Raw genomic sequence first — 22,023 nt, 5'->3', positions numbered from 1 at the left:
GGGAAGAGAATCATAAGTTCAAAGCCAGCCTCAGCAATTTAGTGAGGCCGTATGCAACTTAGGGAGACCCTGTCTCAAAAAAAATTTTAAAAATGGCTGGGGATGTGGCTCAGTGGTTAAGCACTGCTAGGTTCAATCCTGGTACAAAAAAAAAAAAATGCTGTGAGATAAGATAGGGTTGTTATTTTCATTTTGCATAAAACAGAGGCATAACAAATTAAAATATTACCATAAGTTTTATACAGCTAATAAATAGAGGAATGAGTATTCAATTCAGGCGGCATAATTTCAGATCCTGTGTTCCCAATCTCTACTTTATTCTGCCTCTCAAGAGAAAAAGTTGTATGTGCCAAAAGAAAGGCACATATCATGATAGTTCTGAGGAGGAAGAAATTCATTGGAAGACAGTTTCATTTAAGTCATTTTGGATGAGAAGAAAACATTTGAGATGGACATTAAAGATTTTGATATTGGGAGATAGGAGGAAAGGGCTTGGTGAGCAGAAGCACAGAGGCAGAAAGCAAAGAGCATACCAGAACAGTTGGTGGGCAGCACATTCAAACGTGTGTGGGGTGTGAAGGTGGACAGGTTGAGGCAGAGTAAAGCTGTTCATGTTCTGGGAAGTAGAGAAAACATAACAATGAAGAACTTTGTTTTCTCTCATCTCTTATAGCCCTTGTTTCTTTCATCATCTTTTAAAGATTTTATTCATGTATTTGTCAGTAATTTCCTAGCACTGTAGCAGACATTGGGACTGTGAAGACAAAGAGATAGTGTTCTAGTTCTCTAGGCACTTACAGTTGACATGTAACAAGTCTAGAACTTGTTGACTGCTACAGTAGAAGGGTAGGAGGAAAGAAGCGATGGAGTCTACAAGCCTACCTGAGGAGTTGAAAGGCCTTACAGAAGATGTAGTGCTCAGATGAGTGTGGCAGATAACACTAAGGGGTAGGGTAGAAGAATATTGCAAACAGAATGCAAAATGGATACAATGACATACTGAATTATTATTTTTACTCTCAGTGACAAGAACATGTGCGATAAGGAATGCTGAGTAAAGGTACTGTTGAGATGGTAATGGCCTAGGGCTTTTTATATATCATAGAAAAGAGGTTAGATTTTTATCTTCTGTGTCGTGGGAATCCTTTGAAAGTTCTCGGGGGAAGGAGTTACATGCTCAGATTTGCATGTTGGAAATGTCAGATTGGTGACAGGATGACAGTGAATTGCAGTGGGTTGAGATTAGAGGTATAATTTAGGAACAAGTTAATGAGCGTCAAGGTAATACAGAGGCAGTAGGGGCTGAGAAGAGAGAAACAGATGCAAGAAATATATAGAAGGTAAAATTGATAGACCCTTGTGAACTCCTGAACTTGAAGATTTAGGCAGAAGGAAGAATCTAATATGATGCCTGGGCAGCTAGATAGATGGTGGTACTGTGAACTGAGACAGAGAAAATAAGTAGGTTTCTGTTTTAGAGACAGATCCTTCATTCTGTAAACACACTGAGGGCCTCATTTGTGACAGGCACTGTACTGTATTTTGGTATTATGTCCAGAGAAGATGGTTAAGGTTCCCTGTTTTAATGTGGCATATAGGGGAACGTATGGAAAATAAGTAAATAAATTCATTAAAAAGACCTTAACAGGCTACTTAGAACTTCGCCTTCAATCATTATTAAGAGTAGGAGCCTGTACTCCTACTGGCTGTTGATCTTTGGACCTGCTATCAACTGAAACATAGCCTGAGACCCCCTACTCCCTTGCCATGTCTGAGAAAAGAAATCATTTTACATTCTGGACTCGTGACACCTACTTTGGTCAAGTGACCTTGGCAGATTGTACTAACTTGAATCCAATCAGAGCTAGCAAGTTGGATAATAGGAGATGGTAATTGGAGAGTGGCATGTTTGTGGTTGAGACTTTGGAGGTGTACAGTAAGAACCCTGGAAGTAGATGGCTGAGGTCAAGTAGAGGAAAAGGATAATGATGGTAATTAGTTCAGGAAAACTAGGAAGTTGCTGGGTTAGTCATCTGATGGAAATGAGCCACTGAGAAGATGATTGAAGCAGTGATGGGGAAGGCAGGAGGACTGTGAACCAGGAGTTCAGGTCATCATGTGAGAGAGTGGAAAGATGCTGGTTGATAATAGAGGAAGGGGAGAAGTTTAAGAGAATAATGGGGCCTGGGGTTGTGGCTCAGTGGTAGAGCGCTTGTCTGGCATGTATGAGGTCCTGGGTTTGACTCTCAGCTCTGCGTATAACTAAATAAACAAAATAAAGGTAAAAAAAAATTACAAAAATAAAATGAAAAAAAGAATAGTGGTTTGGTAGGAGTAGGAGGTTGGGGCGTAGAAATGATCTATAAATGGGAGGGAGGTCTCACCCTCTTAAAACTCTTGCGTGGAAGTTTGGTTAAAAGAAATCAGCCTTTGCTAGAAAGAGCTGTTAAGGATGTGAGAAGCACTGTGGATATCTAGGATTCATTCACTGAAGGCAAGGAAATAAGATCATGGATTGAGTTTTGAATGTGTTGGATTTCAGGTGTCTGGTACATCCAGGGGGAAGAATTTGGTAGATATTTGTGTCTCTTATAATGCCAATAATTTAATTGAGTTTGTACTGTTGTTAGATAGGCAGGGGTAAGTGTGCTAAACCTGTCTAGGAAAAGCATGTAAGAATGAGAAAAGGAATGAGAACAGAGTCGTAGAAAATACCAGTTTTAAAAACAGAGAGAAAGGAACCCTGAAAGAAGTATAAAAAGGAGTAGCCAAAGAGGCAGGATGAAGAGAAAGATTTTATTAATTTTAAAGAAGGGAGAAGTAAAAAAAAATAATCATTAATCATTTCATAGGATTAGTTAAGTGTATGTATGCATGTGCTTGCATCTTGTCTTACCAGAGAGATTGTAAAGTTGTTCAGGGAAGTGTCGTCTTATACTTCTCTTTATCCTTTCTGACTAACACAGCATCATGTGAACAGTCTAGACTCAAAGGCAGATGTGTAACCTGCATGCTGTAATTTCTTTATTGTGTGCTTGTAGGACCAACTTGCTGGTTGGTCCTAGAACTTTTCCTCATTAACCCTAGGGTTTAGAAGGCTCAGAAGGTTTACAACTAGGCTCAATGTAGCTACTACCAGCCCATTAAAGTGGACATGTGAGATGAAGCCAAATTGACATTTTTATGGCCCACATGTACTGAAAACTCATAGATTGATGACAGTCATTTTGGTCTTCATTTTTCCTAACAGTAATACCATTTTTACTCTTATTTTTTACTATAATTTCCTGCTTCTTGGATCACTTATTGAAAGGCAATATCGAAAACTAATGTTAAAAAGTGTTTAATTAATGCTGCCCACTGTTTGTGATTTTTTGTTTTAGTTGTTGATGGACATAATACCTTTATTTTATTTATTTATTTTTTAATGTGGTGCTGAGTATCAAACCAAGTACCTCACACGTGCTAGACAAGCGTTCTACTACTGAGTTACAACCCCAGCCCCTGCCCACTGTTAATGAAGTTCTTGGAAGGACTCCTAACCACTCATTTTCTCTTCTAACCTACCTACCTACTTCCTTACCTGTCTTCACTAAGGGAAATTTACCACTGTCTTCTGGGTTAGAACCCTTGCTAGGAGCCAAAAGTTGTGAACTTGTCCAATAAAAAGATAACAGCTCAGTATAAAGGTTTCTTTCTTAATAATCTTTTACCATCTTTATTGAGCTATATATTCCCAGTAGAATGAACAGATCCTAAGCATTAAGTGACTTTTGACGTTTTTTTTTTGGAGACAAGGTCTTGCTAAGAGTTGCCCAGGCGAAGCTCAAACTTGCAATCCTCCTCCTTCAGCCTCCCAAGTATCTGGGATTTCAGGGGTTCTGACAATTTTATGTAACTACTACTTAAAAGAGATACAGAACATTTCTGTTATTCCAGAAATTCCCTCCTGATTTTCACTTTTCTGAATTGAAATTTCTTGCCATCTCTAGGATTTTCAAACCATCACATTGGCACTGTTCTCGTGCTTTCTTTTAGTTTCTTTCTCCATTTCTTCTCTGCAGGAGACTGAAGAGCCCATTGTAGAGTGTCAGGAGTGTGAAACTGAAGTTTCCCCTTCACAGACTGGGGGTTCCTCAGGTGATCTGGGGGATATCAGCTCCTTCTCCTCAAAGGCATCCAGTTTACATCGCACTTCAAGTGGGACAAGTCTCTCGGCCATGCACAGCAGTGGCAGCTCAGGGAGAGGAGCCGGACCACTCAAAGGAAAAACCAGTGGGACAGAACCTGCAGATTTTGCCTTACCCAGCTCCCGAGGAGGCCCAGGAAAACTGAGGTGCAGACAGGGTCTCCCGAGAGAGCCACAGCAGGGGCAGGGTTGCTGACATTCTAATATCACAAGAGAAGGGAGTAATGGGAAATCCCTATCCTCAGTGTAGGATGAATTAACTCCATCTCCATTTATCCCTCTCCTGTCTGGGGCTGGTATGGGAGGAGCCTTGTGGAAAGTAGATTTTGTTAACAAAGAAACCCTTGAGAAAAAAATAGAAAACAGGTGAGGGGACTTTGGAAATGCTGGGTACATGCTTCTACCACCCCTATATTCTGCAGCTTATACATATTTTGGTTGGGAATACAGGAAATTTGGGGTGTTGGCCCCACTTAATGGATCTCTTAGCTTTTTTTTGTCCTTGCAGTGTCCAAAGCCTGAAGTAGAGGAGGAGGCAGGGCAGAAATGGGTGTGCTGGTTTTAAGGGCAGCAGTAGGAAGCTTTGTCAGGAGGGAATAGACATTCATACAGGAAGATGTCCTTCATTTGTTATCCCATACTTTGAACTATCTGACTGAGATTTTGGTGGTGGGTGTGTGAACCAGTTTTCTACTGCCCTGGAGGCCTAGTACGTGTAGATTGGTTGGAGGACCATGGGAAGACTATGAAGGAGGATCCAGTAGCAGGAGCTATCAGACTAACCTGTCTTCATTCTCTAGTCCTAGAAAAGGGGTCAGTCAGACAGGGGCGCCAGTGTGTGAGGAGGATGGTGATGCAGGCCTTGGCATCAGACAGGGAGGGAAAGCTCCAGTCACGCCACGTGGGCGCGGGCGAAGGGGCCGCCCACCTTCTCGGACCACTGGAACCAGGTACCCGGGTAGTGTGAGATACATTTAGTCTATGACTTGTTCAGAAAATAAAGGGAATAGAGAGAAGAGATGGGAGTAGAGAGATGTGGGGTATTAGGAGGGAGAAGAGGGTCCCATACTGACTGGGGAGTGGGCAGGGATCAGTGAGACCACTGAGAGACCAGGCTTATTTATGCCTGTGATGGGATTAATAAAGAGTGGGCTACCCAGAATCATGGACAAAGGAGTGGGAAAATTGGTAGATATGAACTTCTATCATATTTTCACTGCCTTCTCCTATCTCTTGTATCTCTTTAGAGAAACAGTTGTGCCTGGCCCATTGGGCATAGAGGACATTTCACCCAGCATGTCACCAGATGATAAATCCTTCACTCGAATTGTGCCCCGTATGCCAGATTCTACGAGACGAACAGACCTGGGTGCTAGTGCTTTGCGTCGTAGCGATTCTCCAGAAATTCCTTTCCAGTCTGCTGCTGGCTCCTCTGATGGCTTAGATGCATCCTCTCCAGGGAACAGCTTTGTAGGGCTCCGTGTTGTAGCCAAGTGGTCATCCAATGGCTATTTTTACTCTGGGAAAATCACACGAGATGTTGGAGCTGGGAAGTATAAATTGCTCTTTGATGATGGGTACGAGTGTGATGTGTTGGGCAAAGACATTCTTTTGTGTGACCCCATCCCGCTCGATACTGAAGTGACGGCTCTCTCGGAGGATGAGTATTTCAGTGCAGGTAATAAAAGAACTGGATCTGTAGAGATTGTGCTCTAAGACTGTCTATTTTTCTGTCAGTAATTACCAAGTCATCTCCTCCAGCCCACTCCTTTTCTAGGATCTCTAAAGTCAGAGATTCCATTACTGTAAAAATTTTTATTTTTTTAGTTATAGATGGACACAATATCTTTATTCTTTTATGTGGTGCTGAGGTTTGAACCCAGTGCCTCACACGTGCAAGGCAAGCACTCTACCAACTGAGCTACATCCCCAGGCCCTGTTGCTTTTTTTTTTTTTTTTCTGGCGGTGCTGGGGATCGAACCCAGGGCCTTGTGCTTGCAAGGCAAGCACTCTACCGACTGAGCTATCTCCCCAGCCCGTATGTTTTTTTTAATAAATTTTTTATTTTGGAATAATTTTAGATGTAGAGAACATTTGCAAAGTACAGAATGCTGATAGCACAAAGTTCCTGGGTACCCTTCCCTTCACCCAGCTTTCTCTATTGTTAGCATCTTAAGTTGGCATGATACATTTGACAGAACTAAGAAACCAATGTTGGTCCATACCATGAAGTAACTCCACACTTCACATGGTTTTCACCAGCTTTTCTTTCATTTCCTTTTTCTGTTCCAGGATCCAATCCAGGATATCACATTACTTTTAGCCATCATGTTTTCTTCGGTTGCATCTGATTTATGGCAATGTCTGTCTTTTGTTTTTTATGACCTAGAAAGTTTTGAGAGTACTGGACAGGTATTTTATAGAATGTTCATTCCTCAGTTTGGGTTGTCTAATGTTCTATCATTAGACTGGAGTTATAGGTTTTTCTTTTTTTTTTTTTTTTTTTTTTGGTGCTGTGGATTGATCCCAGGGCCTTGTGCTTGCAAGGCAAGCACTCTACCGACTGAGCTATCTCCTCAGCCCCTATAGGTTTTTCTTGTTTGTTTATTTTGGTACTGGGAATTGAATCCAGGAATACTTTACCACTCAATTACATCCCCTTTTATTTATTTATTTATTTGGAGAGAGGGTCTTGCTAAGTTATTGAGGGCCTTGCTGAGTTGCTGATGCTGGCCTTGAACTTGTGAACCTCCTGCTTCAGCCTACTGGGACACTGGGATTATAGACAGGCACTCTGACACCTTGCTTAGTTACGGGTTTTTTATAAGAATGCCACCGAACTGGAAGTACCCTTCCACCATATCATGGGGACCAAGGAAGGTATGTGACATCACTGGTGATGGTAATATTTGTCAGAGTTCTCCACTTTCAGTGTTAGTGTTTTTCCCTTTCCATATGCTATTCTTTCACCATTGGCTTTTAAACTTGCTACTGTTTTGATAGGAACTTGGTAGGTGTGTGTGGCAGGTACATTCACATCTTTTAGCCTAGGAAGAAACTGTTAGTGCTTCATTTGCATGCCTGAAATCAACTGCTTTCTGGTTTGAAGAAAACAGATATGTGAGGCATCAGTTAAGAGCATCACATAGATTGGGGCTCTTCTATGATCTGTGATTCACAGTATGGATCAAATGCATTAGTTGTTCTTTGAAGTACAAAGCCACTGTTCACTTTTGGTTCACTTTTGACCTTTCAAGACAAAGACAGTTTAGTATCCAGAGTGAATAAGGGCAGTGAGGGGTGGGGATTCTGTTCCATTTATTGAGTCTGTCTTCTATTATCAACACTAGACTGCTTCTAGTTGTAGTAGTTCTTCATTAGTGTTAAATGTATTTTTTACCTTGGGCTTCTTTTTCCTTTTAAATTGATCTTTGTTACTTAGTTGGTGATAGAGATTGAAGCTAGGAGATGAACAGGCAAGGGGAATGATTCTGTGGAATAGACAGGAAAGAACCAAGGCCTGTTTTCTTCTCTGTACTCTTTTCCTTGGGGGGAGGTTCTGGGTTTCTTAAGCACAAGCTAATAGGAGAGAACAAAATGGATCTTTCTTTTTATAGGAGTGAAGAATGTTAATAGTAATTCCTTGTTTTTTTGTTTTGTCTTTGGTACTGGGGATTGAATCTAGGGGCACTTTACCTCTGAGCCATGTCCCTAGCCCTTTTTATTTTTTTAAATTTTAAGCCAAGGCCTAGCTAAGTACTAAGGCTGACTTTGAACTGAAAATCCTCCTGAGTAGCTGGGATTACAGGCTTGTACCACCACATCTGGCTCAATAATGCCTTGTTTTTGTTGTATGTGTGGTATGTGTATGCTGTAGATAGTTGGTTGATAGAGAGGTTGATGATTGGAAATAGGCCTTGCCTGAAATCACACAGCGAAGTTAGACCTAGGCTCAGGTCTAACCCAGTTTCGTTTTGTGCCCCATATTGTGTTCCTCCTAACCTAAGGGCAAGAGCAGGAAAGTAGGTAAAAGGCAGGAAAATTTAGGCAGAAGAGTTAGGATTTACTTTTTTCTTTTCTTTATATCTTTGTTCTGATTTTGCTGTACAACACACATGCTTTGTTATAATGATTTCATTTTTCTTGACCTGTACTGGGAAATTGAACCCAGGGGTGCTTAACCACTGAGCCATATCTCCAGCCCTGTTTATTTTGTTTTGTTTTGTTTTTTGCAGTGCTGGGAATTGAACCCAGGACCTTGTGCTTGCCAGGCAAGCACCCTACCTCTTTATTTTTTATTTTAAGGTAGTGTCTCACTAAGTCATTTAGTGTCTTGCTAAATAGTTAAGGCTGACTTTAAACTTGTGATCCTCCTGCCTCAGCCTCCCTAGTCACTGGAATTATAGACCTTCGACACCGCAAAGCTCATTTTTCATCTACAACTTAACACAAGACTTAACCACTCAACCACATGCCATTTCACTTGAAGGCAACCATTTGAACCACTAACAATCCATAAAAATGACCTTGGGAAGCTTCAGTTTATTTTATAACTGATGGTCACCTTCTATGAGAAAATGTCCTTAATCCCACAGTAGTAGATAAGTATAATCCTAAGTGTTCTTACTATTTGGAATTCACAACTGGAATTCTGTTAAATCCTTACACTGAGTCACTATTGATCTCTGAGTTCCATGACTCAGGCCTGCTTCACCTTTTGAGAGGGTGCTAAGCAGCTTAATACAACATTAGGCTTCTTTTATGTTTTTACCCTGCAGGAGTGGTGAAAGGGCATAGGAAGGAGTCTGGGGAGCTATACTACAGCATTGAAAAAGAAGGCCAAAGGAAGTGGTATAAGCGAATGGCTGTCATCCTGTCCTTGGAACAAGGAAACAGGCTGAGAGAGCAATATGGACTTGGCCCATATGAGGCAGTAACACCTCTCACAAAGGCAGCAGACATCAGCTTAGGTAAGACCTTTGCTTTATGAACAACTGTCTGTGGAACCTCTGTGTACTGCTTAAAGAGGGAGGAGTAGTTTTTAGAGCAATCGTCTGTGTTTCCCTAACTTATTTCTGTATGTGGCTTATCAGATGGTCATGAGCTATCATTTTCTGGAACTATTCCCTTACCTGTTTCCTGCCCAGTACCAAATAGTCCTTAGGGTTTTTCTGGTTTCCCTAGTGGTATAGGAGTCAAAATACATCTCAGTTATGACAAAGACTGAACAGGAAATAAGATGGTCTTCAAAAGAGGCTTCCTGCCTCTTGTGGGAGGTGGGGGAAAGGCACTGTGACATCTAAATCAGGTTCTTCCCAGCTTCTTGGAATTCAGGGCCTCATTTGATCAATCTTTGGCTTATCCTATGTAGACAATTTGGTGGAAGGTAAGCGGAAACGGCGCAGTAACATCAGCTCTCCAGCCACCCCCACTGCCTCTAGCAGCAGTAGCACAACCCCTTCCCGTAAGATCACAGAAAGTCCTCGTGCCTCCATGGGTGTTCCCTCAGGCAAAAGAAAACTTATCACTTCTGAAGAAGAAAGGTCACCTGCCAAGCGAGGCCGCAAGTCTACCACTGTAAAACCTGGTGAGTGCTTCCTTTTGTCTCATTTTCCTTCAGCAGACCATGGCAGAATGCAGGATCTGCTGCTGAAGAGATGTAGCCTTATACCTAGCAATGGCACTTCTGTCCTAGTTATAGTGGTTGGGTCCCATAAGCCTATAGGTGGTACTCAGAGGTAGCTAACTGCATCTCCTGTCCCCTTATCCTCTGAACAGAGTTCAAGTGGGGTAAATAGGAAGCCAGACATTCATTGACTCCTATGTGGGTTCTAGAAGGGAAAGGAATACTGAATTTTAAGCAGAATCAAAGTAGATGAGATCTCTTTGCATTATCTTCTGCCTCCTGGGAATTCTGCTCCTATCTCTCCTGCTTAGGCTTTCTCAAACTTCCTGTTGAAGGTTTACCTCAGCCTATGTCTCCTCTCTCCCTACTTTCCTCCAGTCAACCCTTTTCTAGTAACTTATGTTCAATGTTGAGAGGAGTTCAGTCCTTATTTTTTTTTATTGATTCTCTGCCATGGCTGAGACTTTTGGAAATAAAATCCTCAATCTGCCCTGATGGGACTCTCAAGCTAGTGCACTAATGAAATTCTGTTGGTTGTTACCATGTCCAGGCAGCAGAACTCCTATCTGTGTTTGTGTTGTGTCATCTCCTTGTCTGTCTAGCACCACTACTGTGTTTCAAGGTATTTAAAAACAATAACAACAGCAACAGCTAACTTTTATTGAATATTTACTGTGTAAGGCATGGAGCATGTTTCATACATATTTCCTCATATATAATCCCTTAAAATATAGGTGCTAGAATTTGTTTCCAGTTGAAGAATTTGAGGCACAGAAAAGTTGACTAATTTTCCCAAAGTAAGCCAGGATTCAAATTCAGGCAGTTTTGATTTCAGAGTCCAGCCTTGTATACATGACACCATATTGCTTCTGAGACTGTTCTCTTATTTTAGGGAGGCATGCATGACCTGTTTTTGTCATCTTAGCCTCCTAGCAAACCTGTGATTCAACTTCTCCAGGTCAGGTATTTGCTTTCTTCTCAAGGACTTAACTGGGGCACTTATAGCATGGGTGTTCTGGGAGTCCTAGACTTACTGGTTCACTTACATACCCAGGTGTTGGAAGCTAGGAATCAAGGCAGGGTATTTTAATGTGGCTTCATCTACATATAAAACCACTTTATTACCAAGTATTCTCTGTACCATTCTGGTAAGGGTCAGAGATGGGGGTGGGAGAATTTGCTGGGGACAGTTCTTGGTAATAAAAATTTTTTTTAAAGACTGCTTCAAAATATCACATATCCTGGGGGAAATTAGCACACTGTGAAAGTGGGCTGAAGACTTCCACTTTTCACTCTTACAACTGTTTCTGTTAGAATCACCTCTTTCTTCAGATGGCTAAAAAGTATTTGGTTTGAATATGTCAAAATATACTAGTGATTTTCACTTATGAATATAATACACTGTACATTGTCACGCCTGTGTAAAATTTAATTAATTTTGTCTTCGTTGTTATTTGATCCTATGTTATTGGCCATTTAGAGTGCTTGGCTATAGTAATAGTCTTTGGGTCATACTCAGAAAAGTTCCTTAGGGCATGGCCTACCCATCAGGTCATGCTTGGTGCTAGGACCTTGGTATCACCTAGTACTTATACTGTTTTCCAGGTGCAGTGGGGGCAGGAGAGTTTGTGAGCCCCTGTGAGAGTGGAGATAACACAGGTGAACCTTCTGCCCTGGAAGAGCAGAGAGGACCCTTACCCCTCAACAAAACCTTGTTTCTGGGCTATGCTTTTCTCCTCACCATGGCCACAACCAGTGACAAGTTGGCCAGCCGCTCCAAACTATCAGATGGTCCTACAGGAAGCAGCGAGGAAGAGGAGGGTAAGGCCCTAGGAAGCCCTAGGGGCTCTGACTCAATGTTTTCTTCATTTTCATTCACTTTATGTGCTGGTTGGTCCCCTGCTGAGGCATGGCAGAGGCTGGGCAAGTGGCAATAGGAATCTTGGATAAGTAAATGAAAATTAATTTGTACCAAGCCTGCCTCTTAGAGTTTCCACAGAATTCCTCTCGGTGAGTGGTTCCTCAAAACAGTCCTGGTAGGCATATAGGAGATAGATTTTTATCATCTCTTTTACATATGAAGAAACAAGCTGAGAGAGGTTACATTTTTTGTCTATAATTAGATTTGGGATTAGAACTGAGTGGTCATTTTACCCTCCTGCTGCCATCCACGTCAGTCAGGCTTCTGAATGCCCTACCATCTTTTCTCTGTCCTAGGGGCAATTTCTAGGGGAAACTCATATGAAGAGTGAGTTTTTATTCTCTTGAGGTCTGAATTTAAGACTGGGAATGTGTGCTGCCCAGTGCCTAGGGTAATTTGAGAGAAATAGCATCTAACCTTTTCCAGCTCTTGTCTTTCTTGTTAACTATAAACTAAATTTTTATAGTTGTCACTTTGTGTTTTGGGTAAAGGCTGAAGAGAGGAGAGGTAACATTTATTTCAATATTTTGACAAGTATGTGATCTATGAGAGAATGAGCAAATACAAGTATGTACATTACTGTAAGTGACTGACAGTAGCATCCAAATGTGTCTGTTGAGGCTAATGGATTAGGTGGAACTATCGTTCTACAAGTCAGAACCCTGACCAATGTTGAGTCTCACAAGAGTTGAAATTAGGAAATGTGGTTGTCATAAAATAACACTAAAGATCTGTGATGATTGGCATTTCAGGTGTGTAGATGACTTTCCTAATATGCCAAAACTTCTCACCAGCTGCAGCCATGTGAACAAGGACATGGGAAGAGTGATCAGGAAGTTGAAATTTGAATTTATGCTATTTGGAAGGTGCATATAGAGAAAGGCTGTAGAGAGAGATGCTCTGGGACAGGAAAGTTGGGTTGTGGGAGCAAGTATAGTTAATGTGTGGGATTTTCAAGTCTTCAGTATATGTAAAGCCTAGTTTGTCTTACAGAATTCAGATATTTATCTCAATGGGAGATGAATAAGGTATGTGAGGAGTTTCCTAGCCAAGAATTTAGTTTTACTTTGATCACAAACATTGATCAGATATTTGGGGAGTCTTTGAGGAGTCTGTATAAAGGTATGGCCTGGCATTAAAAGTGTTCACTGTCTTTTTTATTTTTGCCTTCACTATATTGCTCTAACAAATTCCTAGCCCTTTCCCAAACCAGCACTTCACAAGGCTGCACTACAGATGTTTTGTTACTTGGCACAGCATAGTCAAAAACATTAACTTTGATATGAGATAAGGCTGTTTCTTCAGTTCCCTAAAATTCTTTGTGCCTGGGTGAGACACAAATAAACTCTATTCAACAAAAATTAAATGAAGAGGTATTTGAACATTTTTTTTTTTAGATCCCTTTATAAAAACTCTAGGTTTTGGGTAGAAAGTGTAGTTATGTTGTATGCATCAGTTTTATGTTGATTCCTTCAGACTAGCTTCAAGTACCAGAATCCTTGATACTTTTGGCATGTGAGAAAGCTTAGGGTTATCTTGATATCAAGATGGCTGAAGATAGCTGTACTAAAACGATCCTTTGCTATGCCAGGTATGGTGGCACACACCTGTAATCCCAGCTACCTGGGAAACTGGAGCAAGAGTATCTCAAGTTGGAGTCCATTGTATTCAATTTAGCAAGACCCTGATTCAAAAAATAAAATAAGGGCAGGGGTTGTGGTTCAGTGGTAGAGCGCTTGCCTAGCGTGTGTGAGGCCCTGGGTTTGATCCTCAACATCACATTAAAAATAATATAAAGGTATTCTGTCCATCTACAACAACAAAAAACATATAAAAATAAAATAATAAAAGGTCCGGGGATATATAGCTCAGAGGTAGAGCTCTTGCCTCGCATGTGTGAGACCCAAGTTCCATTCCCAGTACCACAAAGAAAAAAGTGAAGAAGAAAAAACCCTTTACTGAATTAATAGTTTTTAAGAAACTTATGTGTGATAGATATTATAGATAAATGGGGATTCTTTTATAACAGGAGATTGGTAAAAATATTTGTCTTATGAAACACTATTAATGAGTTAGGAATATAGCCCTTGCTTTTGTTAGGTGGCACATCATCAGGGACCATCAGACACAGGTATTGACTATGAATTGGGTTTATTTGGTACTTTTTTCCTAGATCAGAATGGTGGAATAAATAACCTCTTCATTTTAGTCTCAAATTGGCCAGAGCACTCTTACCTCAAAAGTAAACTAAATCCAAATTAAAGTTGAAAATTGGAGAAATGGACTTCCTAAACTGCTCCAGCAGGAAGGGAGGGCACCAAAGGGCATCTTTACCAGGGGTCTGCTCTACCAGGTTTTACCACTGGGGACAAGGGGGAAAGGGAGTGGTCCTGGCATTGAACTTTATGCATTGGTTTAGGTTTTTTATTTGTGATAAAATTTCAGTTAATTAGAACTTAATTTCCCAGAAATCCCAATTAACTAAAATCTCTAATGTCTTGCTTTTCTTTTCTTTTCTTTTTTTAATGTGTTGTTATATATGAGAGGAGCAGATGACAAGAAAACAAGCTCAAATTAGATATTTGCTCAAAAGAAGCAATTTCTAATTGCCTAGGGTCATTACAGCTTCAGCCTCATCTCTCATATCTTCTACTTCACCCTCAAGACTGTAGAGCAGTCATTGATGTTCAGTGTCCTGAGGTACTTCAAGATCATCAAAGGTAGATAGTATTCCATGAAAAGGTTGAAATAGGATTTTCTGATTAACCTCCACTTAATCAGTTAAATTTTTGAAATCATAAATTTTTGTGCATTCTGGTTTACCAAAGTTTTAGTGTACTGTGGGTAAAAAAGTTTTAGTGAAGTGGGAATTTGAAGGCTTTATTATATATAAAAAGTGATCATCAGCTATTCTTTATATCCACCAGAGGCAGAACTCGAAGTGGGTTTAGTTTGCTGCTGTAAAGAGTTAGGTTAGACAAAAGGACACCTTTCTGATGGTAAGGGTTATGCAAATTGGATTGTCACTGTGGGAAATGGTTACATTGTCTATTCCCATGAAGAGTCCCTTGATTCAAGTCAGTGTAGAGGAACCTTTGATGATTTTAGGTCTAGGACCTACCTTCAGTCCTCCTCTTCCCACTCCGTCCTGCTCTTGTCCCTTCTTTTTGGCAGCATTTTATAGGCCTCAAGACAGATCTTTCCGACCTATGGGGAAGCCTTTAACTTGTTTTGGGGGACACACTACTGTGGAGATAGCTGGGGAGTAGAAAATGAGGCAGTCAGAAGCAGGCATAAAATAGTAAATAAGAAACCAACCAATTCAGTAACTATTACCTTGGTTATCTGTTTTTTTATGTAGAATTTTTAGAAATTCCTCCTTTCAACAAGCAGTACACAGAATCCCAGCTTCGAGCAGGAGCTGGCTATATCCTTGAAGATTTCAATGAAGCCCAGGTGAGGAGTTTTTTGTGTAGCTATCCTGTGTGACAATAATGAAGTCTTTCTGCACTGAGAAAAGGCCTGAGAGGTCCAGGAGATTGGATAAAGTAGCCAGATTTCAGGAACTGGAAAACTCTCAAAATGTTCCATGAGCCAAGTACAGTGGTACATGCCTGTAATCCCACTGACTTGGAGGTTGAGGCAGGATGACTGCAAGTTCAAGACCAACCTGAGCAATTTAGTGAGACAATGTCTCCAAAAAAAAAAAAAAAAAAAAAAAAAAAAAAGCTAGGGATATAGCTCAGTAGTAGAGTGCCCTGGATTCAATCCCCAGTAACAAAAAAAAAAAAAAAAGTCATTGCATGAAATTTAGTTTTTATTGTATACAAGGAAATGTATAGAAGCTTGCATTAGTTAATGGCTCTGGTTCTATTTCTGTGATAAAGCAGACTGAAATGTATGTTTATTAGAAATTCCTTATATGTTGCTGATTCTTACCTTAAAAGGACACGTACATGGGTTTGGTTGTCCCTGCAGGATTTAGGCCCTCAGAAAGTGACGGGTAAGAGTCAGGAAGAATGTTTAAGGAAGCATTTTGGGCCTTTGAGAGAAATGGCCTCAAGGACAATCATATTTTGGAAAGTATTTGAAAGCTTTCCAAGTCGGTCTCCATAGCTTATCAGAGCTACTACTGAGGAACTTTCCACAGACATTTCCAGACCCATTGACTGTTCTGTTCCATCCAGTGTAACACAGCCTACCAGTGTCTCCTAATTGCGGATCAGCATTGTCGAACCCGGAAGTACTTTCTGTGCCTTGCCAGTGGGATTCCTTGTGTGTCTCATGTCTGGGTCCATGACAGTTGCCATGCCAACCAGCTTCAGAACTACCGTAATTATCTGCTACCAGCTGGGTACAGCCTTGAGGAGCAAAAAATTCTGGATTGGTGAGTATTTGAGAGCCCATCCAGAGCTGAAGAGATAGGAAGACAGCAAGCTTTTGGAAGAATCTAGGTGAGAGGATAAACATTTTTAGAAACTGAAGTGTCTATAGAATAAATTATAGAATTTGGGTTTGAAATGACTTCACCAGCTCATCTAGCTTTATTTCCAAAGTTTAGTTCCATATTGGCTCAGAATTCTTTGAACATGTGTGAGGATTTATATGTAGGTTCAATATTCCCAACCTATAAGGTCAGGGAACTAAGTTTTAAGCAAGCATTAAAAAAAAAAAAAAGTTCAGGCACATGATTTAGATTATTCCCAGTCCCTGGACAAACATGGGAGTCAGAAGGGTAGGATCAGAAGGCCAGGGATCCCAAAGAATATACATCATTTCACCAAGGGGTAAGGAATGGGGTGCCCTAATACAGGGCTTAGTTATGAAGGGTACAGATGTACCTGAGTTCCTTCGCAGAATGGCTGTTGGTCATTATCATGCTAAGGTTCTTTCCAATTCCAAAGGGCTATCTCTGAATCCTTCATAGGCAACCCCGTGAAAACCCTTTCCAGAATCTGAAGGTACTCTTGGTATCAGATCAACAGCAGAACTTCCTGGAACTCTGGTCTGAGATCCTCATGACTGGTGGGGCAGCCTCTGTGAAGCAGCACCATTCAAGTGCCCATAACAAAGGTACCTGGAAAATGTGTGTGTTATTGTTCCAAGTATATCCTTAGACCCCTGTTAGGCCTTGTGATGCAAGTCTCAGTTCTGGGAGTTTCACCTTATCGATATTTCAAACAGAAGAAAAGTACAACCTGTCAATGTGAGTGAAGCACTGAGCTGTTCATGCTTCTACTTGTTTCCAGTGGTGTATTTGTTAAACATTTCTACAAGGTCAGCATATATTTTTTGGTTGTGATCAGAACTGTTTGACATAATAGGACTTTATTAGTTTGGGTACTGGAAGGCATTGGCTAGAAGGCACACCTGTCTTTTTAATGGGGGGCTAAATTGATATCCTTTCCTCATTCACTTTCCCCTACTTCTTGCAGATATTGCTTTAGGGGTATTTGATGTGGTGGTGACAGACCCCTCATGCCCAGCTTCTGTGCTGAAGTGTGCTGAAGCATTGCAGCTGCCTGTGGTGTCACAAGAGTGGGTGATCCAGTGCCTCATTGTTGGGGAGAGAATTGGATTCAAGCAGCATCCAAAATATAAACATGATTATGTTTCTCACTAAAGATACTTGGTCTTACCGGTTTTATTCCCTATTGTGGAGATTGTGTTTTAACCAGGTTTTAAATGTGTCTTGTGTGTAACTGGATTCTTTGCATGGATCTTGTATATAGTTTTATTTGCTGGACTTTTATGATAAAATAAATGTTGAATCTCTTTGGTTGTAGTAACTGGGATTTCTTCATCTGTTTCTTTGAGCTTAATTTCATGACAAATAACAAGACAAACATAGTATCTTGGAGGTTTTCAGTAGGTTTGCTCATTTCAGGAGGACAGCTAGCCAAGGAAGATAAAAATTTAGTAGAAGATTTTAGTTTGTGGCATCACTGTCAAAAAGTTATCCCAGGCTGTCTAAAATGCTGTGCTTCCAAAAACTCAAATTTTAAAGTAGGTGAGAGACCAAATTAATATGCCAAAAGTTAAGTGAAACTGGAAAGAGCTCTGACTATTAAAAAAAGTTTCTAAATGTAGAGCTCACTGACAGCTGACATGCAAGGGAAAAGGATCAATTAGTGAGTGGTGAGTGACTATAAGCTTGATGGGACTATAAGCTTGACTCTGTAAGATATTGAAAGTCCTAGTGGGAGAGCCAATATATTATTATTGTCACAATTGCTAGAAGCTATTTCTTCCCTGCCCCTAGCATTATCCTTGTTCATGTCCTCTTGTTCTCTAAACAGAACCCAACACATTCCTCTATAAGGAGCCAAACAGTAACAATTTTTAGGTTTTTTGGGCCATCTGGTCTGTCACAACGACTCATCTCTGCTGTGAGAAGATGAGAGCAATCGTAGGCAATATGTAAACAAATGAGTGTGGCTATGTTTAAAATAAAAACAAAACTACATTTACAAAAACAAACAGCAAGCCAGAATTTGCCAATCCCTGCTCTAGAGGCAGCAGAGGGAGGAAGGGATCATTTCTAGTTGACCACCGCAATTGATCATAACATGTGGTGGAAGAAGCAGAGATGAAGACCAGAGTGAGTGCTGCAATCGAGGCCAGAACACACTTTTCCCCAGTCTGGAAGGTGATGTTAAATGAATATTTATTTTATTCACACTGATACCAACATTAATGACTACCCATGATGATTGGGTCATATCAGGGGAACTTCAATTACTGCTGTTTGTCTAAGGTAGAATAATTGGGCATATAATTTTCAGTAGTTAAAAATCTTAATTTGGGGCTGGGGATATGGCTCAGTTGGTAGAGTGCTTGCCTCGCACGCACAAGGCCCTGGGTTCAATCCCCAGCACCACACACACACACACACACACAAAATAATAATAATAAAGTTAGCTGAACAAAAAAACTATGAAAAAAAAAATCTTAATTTGACCTCAATTTTCTCTTAAAGACCTTTTTCTTTGATGGAAAAATACTTTAAATATATTGTTATTAGCTAGAGTTGCCCTTTTACCTGTCTGAAAGAATTGGAACTTGCAAAATTCTTCAGATTCACAAGTTTGAAGATCCTTAAGGCTGGAAGTCTTATAAATTTTGAAGGAGGAAAGAATCTGTGTAGGCATATGTTACTTGATACAGGGAGAAGGAAAGTCTTTTTCACCTTTTTCTTGCTTGGTGATAACATCCAGCAGTTGACCTATTTATAAACAGAATTCCTTTTTTACTTATGACCTCCCACCACACACACAGGCGCACAGAAACCTTTCTGATCTCTGTTGTTTACTACTGTATTTCCCACACCTTGAACAGAACCTAAGCACATAGTAAACGCCCCATAATCACTGGTGAGTAAATGAACATGCCTAGCAAATGCTCTCAGTGTAAAGGATGAGAGCTTTGTGTAGTCAGCAGAGGGATAGCTGATGCCACAGGTTCTCCTTGGTGGGCAGTCACATTCCAAATGAGAATGATAGGAAGGAACTGTATCTCTGGACTGTTTCTAGGAGAAAAGGTAAAGCCCTCTCATTAGGCTGCAGACATTTGGTGAGTGGCTAGAGAATAGGACAGATCTTCGGTAACAGACTTGAGCATGTGGTGAGATTAACTGTTATTTCAGCTTATGAACCAGAAGTTTTCACATCCCGAAACTACAAAGGAAAAAAAAAAAAAAAAAAAGAGGCTCATTAAATACCATGCTTTCCTAAGATTGTCTTCAAGGAAATATGAGTCAGGGCAACCTATGATCTAGATAATGTCATCTTAACATTCAGAGTCTCTCTGACTACTGTTAAAACCACTTCTTTAAAAAAAAAAGAAAGCCTACTTTGGGCTGGGGATATAGCTCAGTTGGTAGAGTGCTTGCCTCTCATGCACAAGGCCCTGGGTTCAATCCCCAGCACCGAATAAATAAATAAATAAATAAATAAATAAAACAAATCCTGCTTTGAGGACATTTTAAAGAGAAGGAAGGGCAATAAAGTACTTTTCTGAATGGAAAAAACACAGGCCTGAGAAGCCAAATACCAGTGGATCTCACTATTAGATTAAAAAGCCTCAGTGAGAAGGTCATGCAATTTTCACAGACATGCGATTCCTTTCACAGAATTAGAAGCTGGGGCCCAGCAAAGCACAGTGCCTATGGCTACACAGCTAGTTTGTGTCACAACTAGGGAGTGGAAGGCATGCTTCCTCCCAGCATAACAACCCATAACCTCGCAAAGGACTTAAAAGCCTTCTCACTGTCATGTGTTTCAGTATTTTCCTATGTTGATGGTTTTTACTGGAAAATAATCTTCATTAAAATTATTAGAGATGGTCAGACACATACCTGTATCTCTGAGCCTTATTTATAAAATGAGGGTATTCGGATCAGATGATGGCTAAAGTCTCCTTCCAGTTAGGGAATTTGGCAACTCTTTAAAAAGCTATACACAGTTTCCCAAGGATTGTTCCTACCTGCCCAGAGTTCCACCAGCCTGGGTGTAGTATTTGTTATAATCTAGTCGTAACAGTAGTTGAGCCAAATCTGAGTTGATCTGATGATTTCGGACACTGGAGAGAATCTTGAATAGAAGTGAAGACTGGCGGCTAAAGCCCTGCAAAGAGGAGGACTCAAGCTGGCATTCCCCTTAAACTTACCAGCTCTCCATGTGGAGGCCTGGAGCAGAAGAGTTCCTTGCTCAAAATTCTGCAGAACCACCTGGTCTTTCCATATTCCCATTTCTATTAGCTCCTAAAATGACTTGGTCCATGAAATGCATGACTTCCTATGAAAGTACTTTCTCGTTAGTAGGAATTTGGCAAATGATTTCAAATGAATATATTCTATCATGTACCAGGGGTTGGGGAGAGCTTTTCACTTTTCTTTTTTGTTACAGGCAGATAATTATAATCTCAGTGAGACAGGAGGTTAGTTTAAGGAAGTAAGGATGTAGGATGTGAGAAAGCACAAAGCCAATGCACAGTAGGTGGGCTGAATACATTCTTCAGGGCTGAACTATTTTTGAACACTGTGAGGTGGCATTTTAATCATCTACTGATACCAACACTTTTCTCTGTATCGTGTTATTTCTGTGTGTATGTATTGGGGAAATGCTTTATTGACTTGGAGGAGAGATCATGAATTCTCCTTGGGCAAAACAACCTCTGTCCTTTGGATAGGGCTGCACACTTCCAATGGCCAGGCAGACTCACCTTCACAAGAATGCTCAGCTGGGCAGCTCCACGCTCATCCAGAGGGCCCAGGTTCTGACTGACCAGTGAACAAAAACTGTGACAGAGATCTAAGATTTCATTCAGGCAGTGAAACACCTACCCAGAAAAGAGAGTTAGCATTAGGAAAAGAAGGAAGATGCGTCTGTGAAGCAAAAGATTTAACAGTTGACCTCCCATATCTGACCTCAGGACAGACACCACCACTTGCAAGGCTGCTGGCCCCTCAAATGCAACATGTGCAAAACAGACTCATCCCTTGCTTGCATTATTCTCCTAATCCACTCTGCACAAAACTTCCACTCTATCCACATTAATCACAATTTCTCAGAACAGTGTGTTCCTGCCTATGAGCTATGAGTAGTGTTCCTGGTATCTGGGAGACTCATTTCTGAAATACCAATGCAAGTCCCATACTCAGTGAAGCACTCCTTCCCCACTGTAGCCTTTAGTGAGCCCTCACTTCTCTGCTATATTATCTGTACTGTTCACTTGGCAATTGTTCAGGCCATTAGTGTTGTTACTGATCTTTGTATGAATATATGTCTTGTTTCTCCAACTAGATTGTGAGCTCCTTAAGGGCAGAGCCATGACTTATACCTCTTTGTATCCCCAGTGCCTTGCATACAGTAAGCACTCAATAAATATTTAATGATGATGACTTGCTCTGATATTCTGCTTTTCTCCAAGGATGTGCCCAGGCCATGCATAGACAGAGTTTATCTAACACAGTGGTATTTGATTGTTTTTACTTCATGGAACCCTCTTGGAGTAGAATTTACATAACTCATTCTTCCTTGGTGTAGCAAAAGTTCAAACCGCAAATAACAGAACAAAAAGGGTCTATAGCAATGATGGTGTGGTACACACAACAGTAACAACCAACTCCCATCACAGATAAAGCAGGAGTTATTTCAATCTGATTTTTATCCTGGAATTGGATTAGCTGTGATCTTTAAAAATATACTGGTGCCTGGGTCCCACTCTAGGAATTCTAATTAAAGTGCTCTAGATCCTAGACTTTTTTAAAAAATTTTTTTAAATTGT

General features: G+C 40.6%; 2 protein-coding genes across 4 annotated transcripts in view; one reads left to right on the top strand and one right to left on the bottom strand.

Annotated features, from left to right (window-relative positions):
* The window catches only part of TP53BP1 (tumor protein p53 binding protein 1), an 86,839-nt gene extending 68,221 nt beyond the window's left edge, over positions 1-18,618 (top strand). For all 3 annotated transcript variants that reach the window (XM_079127738.1, XM_079127737.1, XM_079127739.1), the window contains 10 exons: positions 4,065-4,336; positions 4,990-5,139; positions 5,437-5,867; positions 8,968-9,159; positions 9,561-9,776; positions 11,421-11,636; positions 15,098-15,192; positions 15,924-16,123; positions 16,664-16,809; positions 17,172-18,618. In XM_079127738.1, coding sequence (XP_078983864.1) covers positions 4,065-4,336; positions 4,990-5,139; positions 5,437-5,867; positions 8,968-9,159; positions 9,561-9,776; positions 11,421-11,636; positions 15,098-15,192; positions 15,924-16,123; positions 16,664-16,809; positions 17,172-17,359 — 2,106 coding nt within the window. In that variant the 3' untranslated portion in view covers positions 17,360-18,618. The remainder of the gene's footprint in view (positions 1-4,064; positions 4,337-4,989; positions 5,140-5,436; positions 5,868-8,967; positions 9,160-9,560; positions 9,777-11,420; positions 11,637-15,097; positions 15,193-15,923; positions 16,124-16,663; positions 16,810-17,171) is intronic.
* Positions 18,385-22,023, bottom strand: part of TUBGCP4 (tubulin gamma complex component 4) — a 45,854-nt gene continuing 42,215 nt past the window's right edge. The window contains exons 16-18 of the mRNA XM_079127778.1: positions 20,959-21,075; positions 20,221-20,360; positions 18,385-19,412 (exon numbers count right to left, since the gene is read on the bottom strand). Of these exons, the coding sequence (XP_078983904.1) occupies positions 19,400-19,412; positions 20,221-20,360; positions 20,959-21,075 (270 nt within the window). The 3' untranslated portion in view covers positions 18,385-19,399. The remainder of the gene's footprint in view (positions 19,413-20,220; positions 20,361-20,958; positions 21,076-22,023) is intronic.

The sequence above is a fragment of the Sciurus vulgaris genome (assembly GCF_902686455.1).
Source record: "Sciurus vulgaris genome assembly, chromosome: 2".
NCBI lineage: Eukaryota > Metazoa > Chordata > Mammalia > Rodentia > Sciuridae > Sciurus > Sciurus vulgaris.
Note: the sequence above shows the minus strand (reverse complement) of the source record. Positions and strands in the feature narration are given on the sequence as shown.